General features: G+C 45.5%; 1 protein-coding gene across 5 annotated transcripts in view; it reads left to right on the top strand.

The window, feature by feature from the left end:
* Positions 1–570: 570 nt before the first annotated feature.
* CTPS1 (CTP synthase 1) overlaps positions 571–18,691 on the top strand; it is a 29,976-nt gene continuing 11,855 nt past the window's right edge. The window contains exons 1-9 of one of the 5 annotated variants that reach the window (XM_082388211.1): positions 571–848; positions 4,041–4,220; positions 6,153–6,323; positions 8,621–8,721; positions 9,536–9,652; positions 12,723–12,806; positions 13,284–13,364; positions 16,420–16,571; positions 17,678–17,810. In XM_082388211.1, coding sequence (XP_082244337.1) covers positions 4,055–4,220; positions 6,153–6,323; positions 8,621–8,721; positions 9,536–9,652; positions 12,723–12,806; positions 13,284–13,364; positions 16,420–16,571; positions 17,678–17,810 — 1,005 coding nt within the window. In that variant the 5' untranslated portion in view covers positions 571–848; positions 4,041–4,054. Of the gene's footprint in view, positions 849–928; positions 1,552–4,040; positions 4,221–6,152; positions 6,324–8,620; positions 8,722–9,535; positions 9,653–12,722; positions 12,807–13,283; positions 13,365–16,419; positions 16,572–17,677; positions 17,811–18,691 lie in introns of those variants that run through there. The other 4 variants (XM_082388212.1, XM_082388213.1, XM_082388210.1 and 1 more) reach the window with 4 other exon arrangements.

Below are 18,691 nucleotides of genomic sequence, written 5' to 3'. Positions count from 1 at the left end.
TGGGCGAGGCTCTCCTGGGCCCCAGGGCTTTCACACCGGCTGTTCTTTCTGCTTCTCTCATTCTTACTCCCATCAGATGAGGAAGGAGCCAGCGCCCAGCCGCCGTCTTGGCCTTCCCTGTAATAGAGGCGGAGAGTGACACTGTCGGCATCCCTTGGTTCAGAGGGCGCCGCGTGAGAGAGAGAGATGGGTTGGGGTCGCACCACCTTGCCCACAAGGTCGGACGGTTCAAGGACACGGTGTGACGGATCTCGCCTCTCCTAGAAGGCCTTTGGGGAGGGGGGGCTGGAGCCAGGCGATGGATTTGCCAGGTGTGAGTCAAAACATGGTCTCCTCCCCCTCAAAAGAGGAAGCCTGAACCACTGGCTGTGACAAAGGCTGCAAGGCAGAAACGCCATGACCTGCCCCGTCTCGTACCTCTTGCGTCTGCCGTGCGACAACAGCGCTGGGAAAATGATCCGGAGTAGCCGGCCGCACTACTAGCAAAGCGCGCCGGCCCTGCGCCGGCGCACTCCGGACCCTGAGCCCGGCGCACCCAGGTCCCGCCCCGGGGCGGGCCCGCACCCCACCCCGCCCCCCGCCTCTGCGTGCGCACCGCCTAGAGCCCGCCTCCGTGAAAGACTGCCCGGCGCATGCGGTCGGGCTGGTGCACTGGCTGCCGGTGGCTCAGCGTGAGCGTCACCCTCTTAGCTCTTTAGCGGACGGCAGGATTTAAAGGCGGCCTCAGGTAGGCTGACTCGAGGGATCCCGCGGGAGCTGTTCTCCCGTGCAGGAGTCAGAGGCAGGAGCAGAGCCCGGTGCGGGACAGCCCCACCGCCGGTGACAGACACAGCTCCCACCAATCAGGGGTGAGGTGGCCCGCCGGCCTGCCCAATGGGCTGCGTGCCTAAAGGGAGTGGGGCGGGCGGCCAGGCCGGCGAGGAGCCGGCTCCCGCGCACGGGGCCGCGTGGCCGGGCGCCGCCGGGGAGACCGGCCGCGGGGGGCGTGGGGCGGCGGGGAAAGGCCGCGGGGCCCGGGCTGCGGGGCCCGGCAGCGCCCATATCAGCGCGGCCTGGCTCGCCTGACCAGGGTGACAGGGTGGCTCGTGGGACGGAGAGGGCCGTAGAGGCTCGGGAGCCCCCGCTGCCCAGCCCGCCCCGAGCAGCCCGGCGGTCGCCGCTCCATTCGGACTGCCGCGGCCCTCGCCCCTTCTGCCTCAAGGCACGGCCTTAGCCTCGCTGGAGGGGGATCAAGGTCCGAGCCAGGCCCGCCGCGGTGGGGGATGGGCTCGGCGGCCTGGCTGCGGCCCCCTCCGGCGCGCCCGGACTTCTGCAGGCGGAGGGGGCCTGGGAGCTCGCGGAGCCGGACGGCCTCCAGGTGCTGGGGAAAGGTCGGCTTCGGCCCCACAGCTGGCCTCCGTACTTCCCGGCCGCCCGGAACGAAGATGCTGCATTTTAAAGAAGTTCACTACGTGTGCGTGGCGCAGTTAGGTCCACACTAATTATAATTGTGAATCCTCAGCAGTCCTGTGACACAGGCGATGCGGAGATTCTCAACCCGGTTTAACAGATGTAAGGACTTGGGCTTCAGGCGGCTTCTGTGACTTGACAGGTCCCAATACACAAGTGGTGGAGCTGGAACTGGATCTCAGCATTTAACAACAACATCTTTGTTGTTGTGTCATCTTTGATGAATTCCTTTGATGCATCTTGATTTCTGTTACTTTTGTGCTTGAAAACCTTCCCATGTCTCTCATCACCTTCAGACTAAAGTTCAGATTGAGCATTCAGGTTGCCCCATGATTTGGCCCCTTGCCTAAATTTCCGATTTATTTCCCACCATCTCCCCCTCACCCCCTCACCCCCAGTCCTTCCTTGGCCCTGCCTCTGTGTTCTGTAGATAGCTGTACCTCCTGTCCACTCTGTTCCCTTTCCCTTCCAGGCTGTTGCAAGTCTCAGGTCAACACAGTGGGAGCCATCTGGATCCTCTCCTCCCTTCACTTCTCTCACGGGCCATGGTCCTTACCCTGGGCTTGCCACTGAAAGCTTTCTGCTCTCTCTTCTTCTCCATTTATACCTGTCACACATCGTCCCTCTGCTTCCTACCATCACTGGATTACTCATTTATTTGTAAATGTTCTGTCTCTCAAAATGGATTGCAACTTGAGCTATGGGCCCAAATCTGAGTAATTTTTGTAGTCCCCGAAGTGTCTAGCACAGTAGCACTTACCTACAGGGTAGTCCATACATGGGGGTGACTGGCTCCCATCAGCCTCTCCTGCCTGGTCTCTGAGTACATGGGAATATTTATTGCCAGGCACTGTGGGGGACTGCAGGCATCTCCCCTGAAGAGAGGTGTTATCTTCTTAGAGTAAAATTGGGGCCAATCAAATGCAAATGGATGAGATGAGTCTTCTAGAGAAGTAACCCACTCTATAACCCACGCGGGATGGCTGAGGAATTTCTAGAACATCCAAAATTTAGTCAGTGAGTCCAGGGTATAGTCTCAGGGATATGCCTGGTTAGGATGTCTCTAAAATGTAGCCAGGTCTGATGTTCACATGTCAATAAGACACTGTTCAGCTGTGAAGTGACAGAGCAGTGTTTCCCCCAAATATTAGGGACTTGGGGTCAAACAAGTTTAGGGAAACTGCAGACTGTATATCCCTTTTGGGAGATCGCAGTGCACATTAGCTTATTAAAGGCTCCCAGAGGTCTTGCATTAAAGAAACCAGTTGACTGTTTAACCAGCATTTCTCTAATTTATCTGTCCATAGAGCCCTTTTTGGGTATCCCATATGCATTTTGACGAAACCAAGGAGCATGCTTTTGGGAGTGCTGCAACAGAGAATAGAAAGAGCAGGACATGGTTGGGTGTTTTCCTTGCTGTCCGAGGGGGGAAGACATTCTGAGCATTCTCATCTCTTTGCCGAGTATGTTTATTCCTGCCTTGGGGAGGAGCGGAGCGGAGCAGGGAGGGGGAATGCTTCAAGCAGAACTCCCCAGTTTCCTTGTTCCCTTCTGAGCTTATTTTTAGTATAATTTGGCTTCACAAGAAGTGTTCCCAGAGGAGGAAAATGTCCCAGACCATGCCAAAGCAAGCATTCTCTTCTACTTGTGATTGTGTTTCTCATTTTGATCACATTCGGGTTTACTGACCAAATGCTATTTCTGAGCCTCCAAAGCCCGGGCCAGTGATAAATTCTCCCTGGCGAGCCGGTCGCTGTCTGTCTGCTCACCTCTTGCCCCTGCTGCTCTTGCATCCATCCATCCCTTTTATCTCTCACCAAGTCTGTTTCTTCCATTCCCTGCCACAACTGTCCGGCTCTTAGGATTTAATCTAATCTCCCCTCTCTTTGAGTCCTCTGCCCATTATGTGCTTCAGACTGGTTTATTGTCTGATGTCCTTTTCCTCCAATATATATAGTCTCTCTTCATGGCATACCTGGGAGAGATTGCTGGCAAGGAGCAAGTTATTACATCTCAGAAGAGAGCTACCTTTAATTAAAAGACCTTTAGTTTTAACTGCTACTCCTTTTAAATGTTGAAGTTCTTTTATGCTGTCTTCCATAACCTAGAGGAGCTGTGTTTTCTTGGCGATAAATTTTAGTTTAGCCAAAGACATTATCTCTTCCATGGGGAATTGGAGTGCTCATCCAAGATTGAAATTTTTTTCCCCATGTAGGGAAAATAATGAAACACCTGCCTGACATCCCAGTGTCTGGCGGCAGTGGCAGCCAGCATTGGGGGCATAATGTTCTATCAACAGAGCTGGCTTTTTTTTTTTTTTAAATTATGTTGGCTCTCAAGGTTGTTAGCTGTCAAAGTTTTAAACAAAAGCTGCATTATTTAATTAGCAGTTGTTTTTCAAGTCATACTTGATTAAAGCCATTGAGTGATCCAAGAAACATTTGTTAGGATCCCATATAACAACCTTCCAAAGTCATGTGACAGATAGGGAAACCGAGGCTCCTAGAGGCTTCATAGCTAGTAAGTGGCAGAGCCAGGATTTGAACCCAGATCAGTTTGATTTGTTGAGGTATGTTTTTTCTTTTTCCCAGGTCAACAAGTAAAAATGAAGTACATTCTAGTTACTGGTGGTGTCATATCAGGAATTGGAAAAGGAATCATCGCCAGCAGTGTGGGCACAATACTCAAGTCATGTGGTTTACATGTAACCTCCATTAAAATTGACCCATATATTAACATTGATGCAGGAACATTCTCTCCTTATGAGCATGGTAAGCAAAATGCATTTCCTTTTTCTTACTTAAAAATAATAATGTAATATGTGAAAGAAAATGTCAGCCCCTGGAAATTGTGTGTATTTTGCATTCCATGACCTCCACTTCCTGCCTTCTGAGAAGGGTCCTTAGCATAGCAGAGTGATGCTTTTCTCACTCGGACAGAGAAGAAGCAGAAATCTTAATAGGCAATGGAGTGATTAGAGTTCAGTGGTTTCTGTAATAGGAATGATATTTTAGGTAGCTGAATGAAAGTTTGTCTCTTCTCTTGAAGAAAGATATCTGGTGACACAGTAACTTTCTTCAAATATTTGAGAAGAGGGATTATGTTTATACTTTGTGGCCCCAATCTTTAGGAATAGGATGGGTGGATAGAAGTTGAAAGGCCATGGATTTGGGCCCAGTGTAAGATCTTTATAATAGTAAGTGCTCTCCAAAAGTGGGGTGAAGATTTTGTGAGTTCCCTTTGGTAGAGGTGTTCAAACAGAGACCAAAGGACCACTTTGTAGGGATTCAGGCAACAGATAGATGTTGAATTTGGATGATCTGTATGCTTGAGATTCTGTTTTGCTAACAGAATTTGGATAGTAAAAACAAGCATCTTTCGAAGTGAGTGAAAAGTAGAAACTGTTAAGGTAGGGTAGGAAAACAGCACTGTACTTCTTTGTTATTGCTGATTACCTACCAACTGTGTGATGTGTAACTGTGTCTGAATTGCCTAAGAGAGTAATTTCTTAAAATTGGGGGTAGATGTACTATTGAGACATGTTAAAAAATACTTCTCAAGTATTTATTTATTTATTTGTTTGTTTATTTATGGCTGCGTTGGGTCCTCGTTGCTGTGCACGGGCTTCCTCTAGTTGCAGTGAGTGGGGGCTACTCTTCATTGCAGTGCGCGGGCTTCTCATTGCGGTGGCTTCTCTTGTTGCGGAGCATGGGCTCTAGGTGCGTGGGCTTCAGTAGTTGCAGTGCGTGGGCTCAGTAGTTGTGGTTCGTGGGCTGTAGAGCGCAGGCTCAGTAGTTGTGGTGCACGGGCTTAGTTGCTCTGCGGCATGTGGGATCTTCCTGGACCAGGGCTTGAGCCCGCGTCCCCTGCATTGGCAGGCAGATTCTTAACCACTGCGCCACCAGGGAAGTCCCTCAAGTTTTTAAATTGTTTTCATACTCCTACTTTCTAATGTGAGGTAAAAATCTATGAGTGTCCTCAGAGCAAAAATCTTTATGTAATAAATAGTGTCAGGAAGGATGGAAAAAATTGGAGCAATATTTCAGCATTCTTGAGAGCAGAGGATGAGGGAAAAACAAGACCATTTTTACTTTCCTATTTTTGGGCTTGTCTCCCATTGTGATGGTAGGAAGGCCCCATTTGGGGCAGAATTTCTAGAATGACATTTCAAGGAATGAATGTTAAACAAAGGAATAAGAGGAAACGAGCAATTTCACACCTTTGTTTTGGACTAAAGTGTGGCCCAGAAGCCGGTTTCTATAATCAACATGACTGTAACATATATACCTTGTTTTAAGTTTTTGGATCAAATCCTACTTTTATCACATTCAAACCTTTCTCTGCTCAGGTAGGAGACTTGAGTCGAAAGTTCTTTTTCTTAGGTGGCGGATGCCATACCATGTAAAGTTCTCTGTGTCTTGCTTGGCTGTAGTTTCCTTCTGTTCATTCCATGCTGTTTCATGATAGAATATTCTAATTCAGACTGAGTTTGGTGGTAAACTGAAGTATGGAGTTAACCTTTTGCAGAATGATTGGTGATTTTTCTTTCTTGTCATATTTACTTTTCTAGAAATAAATTTCCCTGCTTCCTGTCAAGTTAATGCAGACTTTGTTCTGTTCAAGTGTTTATATTTGGGAACTCAAGTTGGGCCATGGTATGTGTATCTTTCATGCACCCTAACCGTTTTCACTGTTCACTGCAGGTGAGGTTTTTGTGCTGGATGATGGTGGGGAAGTAGACCTTGACCTGGGTAACTATGAACGTTTTCTTGACATCCGCCTCACCAAGGACAATAATCTGACCACTGGAAAGATCTATCAGTACGTTATTAACAAGGAACGCAAAGGAGATTACTTGGGGAAAACCGTCCAAGGTAGTACTGGATTTGCCTTCAAGATTTAAAAGTCTTAGCCGGTTTAATTTCTTTTTGTGTATAAAAATGTGGCTTTTATGCAATTTCATCATGAAAGTATCAAGGTATTGTTACTGAACTATGTCTTCAGTTGAAAATTCAGAGTTGCATGGCTGATTACTCAAAAAGGAACTTGAGTAGGCTCCCGTCTCTCTGTGAATGGCATTGAAGCTGACAGACCAGCTTCATGATTTGAGTTCAGAGAGCTCTTGTTTTTCCACAGTGATGAGTGTGAAGTGATGACGGCAACTAGGTGAGGGCCGTAAGCCAGACGGTGTATGTTGTGCATCTGGGACGTTCTGTGTATAGACAGGGAGAAGGAAAAGGACTCCCATTGTGTCCATTGGTCTTTGGGCTGGTTATGGGCTAGAGGGAGTCTGAGAAGCGGGTCTCTGGGTCCTCCTGAGCTTTCACCAGCACAGCGTCTGTCTGTCTGCTGGGTGGAGGTTTTGCACAGCGATCATTTGAGCCTAGTGCTGCTTTTTAAAAGTGGGTGTTGGAAAGCCACAGGTCTAGTATGATGGCATAAGTCCAGATTTGGGGGCTTGCTGAAGAGTGGCTCTCATCTGAGTTATGAGAATAAATCTGCTTTTGACTTTGGACTTTACTGGACTGAAGGCTGAGGGTCACGCTGACGGCTGTCTCTCCCCTGGGGCCACCCTGGCCGGATTCTGGGCTAGGGGGTCATGTGTAGGTCTTAGCTCTGCCACTTAACCAGCTTCGTGAACATGGGCAGATTACTTCCCCTCTTTGAGGTCTAATCTCCTTTTCTGTGAAACGGGGATAATAACAGTACCTACCTATCCGGGTTGCTGGGAGAATTAAAGGAGCTGAGTCAGTGGAGTATTTCTCTTGAGCTCCCAACACACAGAACGGGATCAATTAGGAGTTGCAGTGATCTTGATCAGACAGTTTGCTGTTCTAGGCCTCTAGTGTATTAATTCATTTATTCACTCATCAGCGATTTCTTGAGTGCTCAGTGTGGTCACACCCTTGCTGGTACTGGGAGTGCATGATGAACAAGCCCAGTGAGGCCATTGTCCTCATGGAGGTTACCTTCTGGGAGAGAAAAAACCAAACTGGTGAAGTGAGTTGTCTGATAGGAGCTGAGAGGGAACTAAATAGAGTGCGGAGAGAGAGAGAGAGAGTGGTGCGGAAGGCAAGTCTGGACAGGTGGGCAGGGAAAGCCTCCAAGAGAGGGCGTGTGAGCTGGGAGGCCAGCCCTGGGAAGGGCAGAAGGAGGGGGGCTCGGCGCGGACAGAGGTCCCCGGCTGCAAGGGGCCTGGTCAGGGACCAGGAGGGAGACTTACGGCACTGAGACCAAGGGGCAGGTGGGAGAGGTGGGCTGCAGCCGGGTTCCACGGGGCCTCCTGAAGGGCCACGGCATGGGGGTTGCATTTTACTCAGAGCCGTGGGAGGCCATTCAGGAGTTTAAGCCTGGGAGTGGTGAAGTCTGAGTTGCATTTTAAAAGACCACTTTGGCTGCTGTGTGTGGAATAGGTAATATCCTGTGCTTGAGGCACTGCCGGTTCTATACATAGCAAGTTAAACAGCAATCTCTGCCCCTTAGGAGCTGGCCTTCTGAGCCCCACGACTGTGGTTTAAAAAGCGCTGAGCCATGGCTGGGGTTGATGAGCACCGTCACGCAAGGGCTCTGCTCAGCAGCTCACCAGTGCTCTATCGCTGCCATGACTTCAGGAAGTAGAAGCTCTTACCTCCAGTTAACGGATAGGGAGATCAAACTTAGGAATAGTTAGGTAATTTGCCCAAAGATCCACGCCTAACGAGTGGTGGAACTGAGACTTGAATCCAGGCATTCCGGCCCCAGATGCTGTGCTCCCGACCACCCTGCTGCACTGCCCTGTCTCTGCAGTAGGTTATCTACCCTTGGGTAGACTGGAAATGTAATGGAACAGGGTCCTGGTGCTCTCTTGTCCTTGAAAAAGGGTGTGATGTGCTCCCCCCACCCAGCCGTAAGCAGTAGGAGTGGCCAGGGTAGATTCTGCTTTGAACCCACTGCTCTGAGGTGGCTCAGGTCACCCCTCGAGGCCCTGCTCTCCTGTAGGGCTTCTAGTCACAACCGGGAAATCTGGAAGGGAGGCCGGGGGTAGTGTGATTTGTTAAGGGCATTTGAGAGGGGTCTCAAAAATATTGTTACGACCCACTGCTACTCTGCAGTTTGTTGTCACAAAGGGTGTGTCTGCCTCAGTCGATGCGGATGGGACGTGTGGGTCACGTATGTCCTTTCTCTTCCTCAGTCGTCCCGCACATCACAGATGCAATCCAGGAGTGGGTAATGAGACAGGCGTTAATACCCGTGGATGAAGATGGCTTGGAGCCTCAAGTGTGTGTTATTGAGGTTTGTTGAGTCTGTTTGGAACTCTGTGGTACCTGCGCATGTGACCAGGTGTACGTTTTCTCCTCCTTAGTCACCCACCAGCAACTGATAAGCCAGTTGCCTGTGAAGCCCTTGACCCTCTGAAGGGCAGCGTGGCAGGTAAGGGCACAGTCACCGTCATGTGGAGTGGCTGCACCATCGAAAGCAGTATTTTGTCCACGCAGTTCTCCTTGTTCAGCATTTATACATTTGCTTGGTATGAATTGTACCGATAAGAGTGGCATGACGCATTTTCGTCTGTCTCTTGAGAAAGTCAGGTGACCCGACCTTCAGCTTTCCTCTGGCAGGAATGTTCATCCCTCTGAATGAGCCTTTTTTGGTTTTAGTTTCTGTACTCCTGCTTTGCTGATCCCAGCTGTTGGATCTCAGTGTTCCTGTGAAAACAGGAGACTCAAAAGTTCCAGCAGTTTGTTTTATAACTGCTTTTTAATATAGAAGTTATTTATGGCTAAATAGATAAGATTACAGTTTCTTTGCTTTGTGACTCTTCATACAAATAAAATTCCTAGTGCATCTTTCACCTGACCGTTTTCTTGAAATGATGTGGAAAGATCCATGATAACCTTGGGGAATGTTGAACCTATCATAAAAAGTAATCTTTTAGCACAAGGAAACGTCCAGTGTCAGTATGTTAAATGACATTTTACAGGCCCAGGGAGTCTGCATTACACTGTTACTGATCATTGAATTGAGATGACAGAGTATGTTTGTTAGACACCTGAACCACAAAAGGAAGGTTTAGTGCTTAACCTCTAAATTAACTTTGTTCTTCTAGCTTGGTGGGACAGTAGGAGATATAGAAAGCATGCCCTTTATTGAGGCCTTCCGTCAATTCCAGTTCAAGGTCAAAAGAGAGAACTTCTGTAACATTCATGTCAGTCTAGTTCCTCAGGTAAGGCATTCAGAGCTTTACTTTGGGGGATGGAGAGGAGGGAGGAGAGGATGGTTTTCATTCCTTATCTGTTTCAAATATCTGAGGTGCAGGAAGCAGGGAATAAAACACTTCTTTGTGAACTTTAAATTATTACAATCATACTTTTTGAAAAGATCAAATGGAAAACATTTGGAAAATTAATCAGGGAAATTGCAGTTAAAGACAGTGGGTTGCATGTGTCCATTTGTCATTTACTACGTGATGAAACTCCACTACAACTGGAGTAGAGGGAATTTCTTTCTTTTTTTTTTTTTTTAATTTATTTATTTACGGTTGCGTTGGGTATTCGTTGCTGCACGCAGGCTTTCTCTAGTTGCGGCGAGCAGGGGCTACTCTTCGTTGTGGTGCGAGGGCTTATTGTGGCGGCTTCTCTTGTTGAGGAGCACAGGCTCTAGGCGCGTGGGCTTCAGTAGTTGCAGCACGAGGGCTCAGTAGTTGTGGCTCACAGGCTCTGGAGTGCAGGCTCAGTAGTTGTGGCACACGGGCTTAGTTGCTCCGCGGCATGTGGGATCTTCCCGGACTGGGGCTCGAACCCATGTCCTGCATTGGCAGGTGGATTCTTAACCACTGTGCCACTGTGGAAGCCGGAGGGAATTTCTTTTTAAGACAAAAATTCACAAAGATAATTACTCTGAATGGAGTCAGTAGTGACAAAAATTAGGAAGGCAGAAAGCAGATGGCCATGTAGAAATGGACTGAGCAGACCTGGGAGAGCTGGATTCTAAGCCTGCAGTGGAGAAAGCAGGGAAGCAACCCTGCTCGCCCTGCAGAACCCCGAAGACCCAGGAATGGGCAGCACCGGGCACCTCTGGGGCTGGGGGTGGGGCTCGTTATAACTGCCGTTTCAGAAGCACTTAGACCCTGGCATCCCCTTCCCTGTTATGCACAATTGGGCATCAGTCCCTCTCCTGTCTTGGCAGAGACTGTAGGCTTTTTCTGGATGAGCAGGCACTAGGGACAGTGTAATTTCTGCTACTTGATTTGCAGAATCATCACAGCCAGGCAGGGACTGTCTGCGTAGGAGATTGTAAGATTCTTCTTGGGGTATGCAGCTAACCCAGGAGAAAACACACTGCCCTCAGAGGCTCCTCAGTGAAAACAGACCAGCCAGATTCCCACAGTGAGGACCCTGGTGGACAAGCTCACCCACTCACAGAACTTCCGGTTAGCTTTTAGAGTGAGCCGGCAGCCGGTGATCACCAGACATTTGGAGAAAGCATTTAGCGTGCAAGAGACCAGAACAACAGAAAAAACAGAGGAAATTGAGGCTCTGCAGGGAGTAGGAAAAGGAAACCTTAAAAAAAGAAAACAAAGCAACATATCATTAATATCCTCAGAATTAAGAGGAGATAAACTGCATCTGTTAAACAAGAGCTGGATATCTTAAGAAGAGAACATTCAGAGAACAGAAAAGAATTCTTGGAAATTAAAAATTGGATAGCAGGAATGAAAAAGAAGTTTAAGGAAATACCCAGGAAGTAGAGAAGAAAGGTCAAGAGAGAGAAAATAGGAGAGAAAAGGCAAGAGAATTAGAGGCTGGTCTAGGAGTTCTGATCCAAATAATGGGATTTTCAAAAAAATAATAGAAATGGAGAGGGAAGTGTGATGTGAACCAGAGGTCAACAGACAGACCAAATTAACCCACCCTCTGTTTTTGAAAATAAAACAGCTCTGCCCGTTTGTATTAAAACAGCTATGCCCATTTGTATTAAAACGTTTATAAGAACCTACTGTATAGCACAGGGAACTCTACTCAATACTCTATAATGACCTATATGGGAAAAGAATCTAAAAAAGAGTGGATATATGTATATGTATAACTGTTTCACTTTGCTGTACAGCAGAAACTTTGTAAATCAACTATACTCCAATAAAAATTAATTAAAAAAAAAAATCAGAGTTGGGTAGTTGTGACAGAGACTGTGGCCCACAAAACCTAAAATATTTATTGTCTGGCCCTTTATGGAAAAAGTTTTCTGATTCCTGATCTAAATAATTAAAGGAAATTTCCAGATAGGAGTTTCTAGATTGGAAGGGCCCACTGAACGCTCAGCCTGTTAAATGAAAAATGACCCCCACCAAGGCACACTGTTGTGAAATTTTGGAATAATGGGGCAGAAATTCTAAAAAAACTCTAAAGAAAAAAATCAAGAGTCATTATGGCATTAGACTTCAACAGCAATCCTGAAAGCTAAAAGATAGTGAAGCTGTTTCCTTAAAAATTCTCAGGGAAAATGACTTCTAACTTAGAATTCTGTACCCAACAAATGTATCTTTAAGTGTGAGAGGAGAATAAAGATAATTTAGTACATAGAAAACTCAGCATATCAACAAAACAAAACCAAAAAACCAACCAAGGAAAACAAATAATTGGACCAGAAAGGAAAAGTTATGGCACGTGGTTTTCATGGTACACAGTATGTAAATACTCAAAAGTATGTAAACACTGAAGAGGGATCATGAAATAGGGGTTGCATACACAGGGCAGGTGCATGTAATGGGGGCAGGGGAATGAAAAGAGTGGATTCCTTACCCAACAGGAAGTCAATAGAAAATGCCTCAAACTAAATGTCAAGAAGTAGCAGTAAAGCATACTAGGAGGATCATTCAAGAGTGGAAAAGTGAAGGACCTACGGTAGCACAGGGAACTACATTCAATATCTTGTAATAACCTATAATGGAAAAGAATCTGAGAAAGAATATATATATATATAAATCACTTTGCTGTACACCTGAAACTAACATAACATTGTAAATCAACTATACTTCAAATAAAAAAAAAGTGAAAGAGTGGCTATCTCTAGGGTTTGGAAAGGGGAAGGGCTGCTACTACTGCTTTTAGGACAAACCTTACAGAACTACTTGACTCTCAAATATATGCATGTGTAACTTTGACAAAGATAAAAACTAAACTAGGTAAATGGTCAAATTATCTATTTCCCTATTATAAAAAGAGGGTCGGGGAAAAGTCACACCTGAAAATTCCTTTTCATAGAGAAATTAACTTTTTTTTCCTTCTGTAAAATAGCCAAGTTCAACAGGGGAACAGAAGACTAAACCCACCCAGAACAGTGTTCGGGAACTCAGAGGGCTTGGGCTTTCCCCAGATCTGGTAAGATTTCCTGGTTACCTGGTTTCAGAGTGATCTTATCTGTCTAATTAAGATCTCGCCTCCATGGCAGCCAAAACCTTTTCTTGGCCCCCATTTAGTTAGCCGATGGTGGAGAAGTAGGGTTAGTGCTTAGTGAACTGGGTTGTGGTTTGCAAAGATTTCCTTACCTGGTGTGTGTGAGGTCATGTCTTCTCCTCCCAGCCAATCATTCATTCTCCTGTCCTTCCTACCCAAGAACATTGGTTGAGGAAAACCCCAGTTGGCTCATTAATCTGTCTGTTTGTCCTGCCACTCTCATGTTTCTCCAACTTGGGATTTAGGAATTTCAGTTTTGAAAACAAGTAACATTTTTACAGTTTATGTGCATTGTGCTAGGAGTTAACATTTTCATCCAGCTTGACAATGTGGTGTCTACTTTAATTTCAATCAGGAGAAAAACCCAATTTTGTAACCCCTTCTGTCCATCCAAATGTCTAGGTTGTGTGCAGGTGCTCAAATCCTCTCGACACATCAGTGAAGGAGAAAATATCAATGTTCTGCCATGTTGAACCTGAACAAGTAAGTAGAAATCCCATCTTCACATAAATCATTTTTTGCTGCTAATTATCCTAATGTCTCTTAGCCAGTTTCATGAGGCTTGTTGTTATTTCATAATTTGAGACGGTAGACTGTTCCATAGAAGGACTGACGCCCACCGGCCCTGTGATTCTCCATCACCTTATCTCCTGTGGTTCTCCGACCATCTTTTACCTCTCCTGTCTGTCCCCGCTCCTCGTACTGTTTGCTCTGGCCATGCTGAGTGGGTGTTCCCCTCTCCCTGTAATAGGCCTGACAATCTCCTATTCATTTTCATTCTTTGGAGCCCAGCTAGGACACAGTATTGTCTGAGTAGCTTTACCTTTCAAACCTCCTCAAACCTCAGGGTTAATCTTCTCTGGGTGACCTGTGTGTCTCACAGGTCCTGGTGGTAAGCCTGTCATACTGCCCCTTAGTGTGTATGTGTTCCTGTGTGTGTGTGTGTGTGTGTGTGTGTGTGTGTGTGTGTGTGTTCATCCGTGTTTGTCTCTCCTCATAGACTGAGCTTCTTGAAGGCAAGGATCAATTTATTCAACTTTATATTCCTGTTGCCTGCTGTCTAAGGTGTTGTAGGCTCTAAACATATAGTCTTTTTTGTTAGTTGTGCTAATGGAGGTTACCTATGGTACAGGAAATTCAACATTTTGGAACCTGTGATATTTCTAAGTGTGGTGCGTGTAATGGAAATTCCAGTGGTGCTAAGTTGGGATTGTGGCTTTGGTCAGGTTTGGCTGAAGGAGAGTAGAAGGGAAGTTGAGGTCAAGGAACGTATGATTAGGTTATGGATAGTTTGTTCTACTGCTAGGTTATTTGAGGATCAGGAGACTAAGCGGGTAGCCCACCTGGCCTAGAGAGGAGTGAATGAGGCAGCAGGGTTAAAATAAGAGAAATCCATGTGAGGGTAGCCTGACGCCTGAGATCAGTGTTCCTGGACATGATGCCTGAGCCAGGAGCCCATCAAAGGGATTCTGCTTCGTACTAAGTACATGGAACATCAGAATACTTTCATTGTTATGAACAGCCTTTTTTCATGCACTTCAGTTATTTTAGATATTTCTGTCCCAGCAAGTGAAGTACTTCAATTCTATAATAGGATAGGTTATCATTAAAATTAGTCACTATTAAAAATGTGACAAGTGTTTCTATATTTAAATTAGAACTTCACATCTTTTGCCTATTTTTAATTGGGTTGCTTATCTCATTGAGTGATAGGAGTTCTTTATATATTCTCAGTGCAAGTCTTTTATCAGATATATGATTTGCACATTTTTTTCTCCCAACTTGTGGTTTGTCTTTTCATTTTCTTTTGTTTTTTTTGTCTTTTCTTTTTTTAATTGAAGTATAGTTGATTTATAATGTCATGTTAATTTCAGGTGTATGTCTTTTCATTTTCTTAATGGTGTCTTTGGGAGCATAAAAGCTTTTACATTTTGATGAACTCCCAATTTATTCATTTTTTTCTTTATAGGTTGTGCTTATGGTATCATATCTAAGAACTCTACTTAACCAAGGTCATGAAGATTTTCTTCTGAAGTTTGATAATTTTAGAGCTTAACACATAGGTCTAGGATTCATTATGAGTTAATTTTTATGGATAGTAACTTTTCAGTAAAAATTGCAATTCATCTTTTTGCATGTATAGATATCTAGCTCTTCCAGCTCCATTTGTTGAAAGAATTGTCTTTCAATAATATCCTACAATTTTCTTTTTAAAGGTGGTTTTTAGACTTATTTATCTTTGTGAATTGTGTTTTAAATTTATTTATAGGTATTCATAATTTTTGTTACTATGTGAATGGTGTATTTTTAAAAATTATATTTCCTGATTAAATAAGACCCATGTATAGGAAACCCTGCTGACTTCTGCCCATTGATCTCAAGCTTAGCAACCTTACTAAAATTGTTAGTTCTGATTTAAAAAATTTTTTTTTTATTTTTAAGTTTTTTGGCTGTGTTGGGTCTTCGTTGCTGTGCGCAAGCTTTCCCTAGTTGCGTTGAGCGGGGGCTGCTCTTTGTTCCAGTCTGCGGGCTTCTCACTGCGGTGGCTTCTCTTGTTGCGGAGCACGGGCTCTAGGCCCGCGGGCTTCAGTAGTTGTGGCTCGCGGGCTCTAGAGCGCAGGCTCAGTAGTTGTGGCGCATGGGCTTAGTTGCTTCGTGGCATGTGAGATCTTCCTGGACCAGGGCTTGAACCCGTGTCCCCTGCATTGGTGGGTGGATTCTTAACCACTGTGCCACCAGGGAAGCCCCGTTAGTTCTGATTGTTTGCCTGTAAATTCCTGTGGTTTTTATGGGTGAGCAGTTATATTATATGCAATTAGTGGCAATTGTTTCTTATTTTCCAATTCATGTACATTTTTTTTCTTATCTAATTGTAATAGCTAATAGCTCTAGTACACTATTGAATAGAAGTAGTGATTAGTGACCAGTTTTGCCTTGTTTCAGACTTTAAATATTAAGCATTAATATTAAATATCAAACCAAATGATGTTTGCTGTGGGGTTTTTATATTTTCACATTTTCTCTAACACTCCTGATTTACCAGGAATTGTTATTATGAACTGGTTTTGAATTTTTATTAAATCTGCATCCAGTGAGATGATTTTTCCCCCGCCTTTAATCTATTCATGTAGTGAATACTACTGTTAAATGTAAGTGGTGTGGGGTGCAGCATGGGCTTTTGAATTTTTAGAAGCTCTCCCAAGTGATGCCAATGGCAGCCAATTTTGAGAACCATTGTTCTTAGGACAGTTCCTACTTGGATGTGATTTTTTTTTTTTTTTAACTAATTTGTGGTTTGGTTTATGAACTTTTTTTTTTTTAAGGATTTTTGCATCCATGTTCATAGGAGATTAGCCACTATGTATTCTATTCTTCTTGAGTCAGTTTGGTAATTTATATTTTTTAGAAAATTGTCGTTTCTTTGTTTTCAAATTTGAAACAGTTATTTTTCCCAAGGTCCTAAGAGCTGGTAGGAGTCCGTCAGCCCAGTTAGTTTTTGTTTGTTTTAATTAACTAACCTTTGCTCATTTTTAAACAGGTGATCTGTGTCCACGATGTCTCGTCCATCTACCGAGTACCCTTGTTGTTAGAAGAGCAGGGGGTTGTAGATTATTTTCTCCGGAGACTTGACCTTCCTATTGAGAGGCAGCCACGGAAAATGCTGATGAAGTGGAAAGAGATGGCTGACAGGTTTGCTTCATAATAAGGAGCTGGGAGTTTGAGCCTTAATTCTCTTTTTTTGTAGGAGCTCAGGGAATTCAGCTCTTTCTTACTTGTGCTATCAACTCACATTAGAAAAGGCCTTCATGGTAAGGGGTGTAAAGAAAGGATCTCAGCCCTCGTGTAGCTGCATCGTGGATGAGGAAGTCCCGGTAGAGCTGGCCCGGGTCCCGGGTCTCAGGGAGTTCAGATCACACAGCTATCACCCTTGTCTCCCACGCAAACAGGCCTCCTTGTGGTGGGCTAGCACTGGTATCCGAGGCCCACATGGATGGCTGGATGTGGCTGGAGCACTCCTGGCTGCTCCCAAATAGCTGAGCTGTGTTTGGGAAGATGCTGCCCACCCCATACTACAAAAGGATCGACAAGGGTGTCCAGTCTTTCCTTACTGCTACTTTCAAAACTCATCAGTTTGAGAGCTGTCCCCACTCTGCTTGCCTCCTTGCTCTGTGATGCTTGCACAGCACATCACAGATCTTCACACGGCGCCTCGGAGCACTGGGCGTGTGGTACCGTAGCTGCCGAGTCATCTGGATGGCACTAATGAGCATTTGTGGAGGGAGCACTTGCGCCGTTGTTCAGCGATACTTATTTTCATTTTGACATTTTCCCTTTCAGTCTGTGTCCATTTGCTTGTATATCATTATGCAGCCACAAAAATGGCACAGTTTTATTTTTGTGTTACTAATTATACTTTATAATGAAAAAGTTTAATGAGTATGGACTCTTGTGTGGATGCCCCATAACTTGACTGTTCCCTTCATCACATTAACTCTTGTGAATTGTCTGTGTTTGTTAATTTTTTAACTTAAAAAAAAAAAAAAAAAAGAAAACCAAATTTGGAACAGATTTTGAAGCCATCTCTTTGTGACAGGTTCCAAAATCCTACTTTCTTTACAAAGCCTGCCATGTTGATCTGAAAATTGCTTCCTCTTTACTGTTCAGTACATAGAGCACAGACAGTAGTTGCTCCTATCATATTTTTCCCAGACATGTTTTTCTTCTCTTTAAAAGGTGACCTCACGGGAGTATGTACATTCTGAGTGATTTGGTGTTTCTTGACCTTTGTGTGATAGATATGATCGCCTGCTGGAGACTTGCTCCATTGCCCTCGTGGGCAAATACACCAAGTTCTCAGACTCGTACGCCTCTGTCATTAAAGCTCTGGAGCATTCTGCACTGGCCATAAACCACAAGTTGGAAATCAAGGTGAGGAGGTGTCACACAGGTACAGGGAGGCCGTCTCTACTCTCATAGGTGCTGCGTGCACACCTGCTTTGTATTATTGGAGCTTAGAATTTCTTTTTTAGGAATCAAAAGGATTTGTGGTTGGCTCCTGGCTGGGAGAGAACAGCCGAGCATTTTCAGGAAATAAGGGAAGATGTGGTCAGAGTAGAAGCCAAGAGAGTGAATGCTTGGATCTGAATGTCAGGTGACCCTGGGAATGGGGAGTCCTGGTGGCTAAGCATGCTGCACAATTGCTGGCACCTGTGCCAGTGTCCACCCCGTGGAGCTGGGAGGTTTCTCAGGAACAAGTGTCCAGTCACCCAGCCGGTGCCGGGAACACGGGCAGCGCCCAGTGAACGGTAGTCACTGTGTTCTGCTCTGGACGTGCCAGGCAGAAGCTGAGCTGCTGGTATGTCAGGCTGGAGGCAGTGGAGTGTCGAGGTTCAGGGCAGGGGTTCCAGAGCCAGGCGGCCAGGCCTCCGAGTCTGTGTGATGCTGGGCAAGCTACTTAGCCCTCTTTGGGCCTCAGTTTTCCCATCTTTAAAAAGGGTTGTCACAGGGCTCTTATTATAAGAATTGAATGAGTTCATATAAAGTGCTTAGAACTGTACCTGGCAGGGAGGAAGTACCATATGTGTCAGCTCTTCCACTTGTCCCTTTATACCTTTTTCCCAGTAAAGTAGCTCCCAGATGGAGCTTTTCAGGAAGAGATGGAAATTAGAAGTGAAGCTGGAGCTCAGTGCTGAGGGGTGTTGACTGGGGGGCGGGTGGGGGCAGAGCTGATGGCACCGGGCAGCTGCCCTCGCTATTGGCACTGGGGTTGGCCTCCTACTTTCCAGGGGCTTCTCGGCGTGAAAATGTAG

Source organism: Balaenoptera borealis, assembly GCF_965194805.1.
Source record: "Balaenoptera borealis genome assembly, chromosome: 1".
Lineage (NCBI taxonomy): Eukaryota > Metazoa > Chordata > Mammalia > Artiodactyla > Balaenopteridae > Balaenoptera > Balaenoptera borealis.
This window is presented reverse-complemented; position numbering and strand designations above follow the sequence as displayed.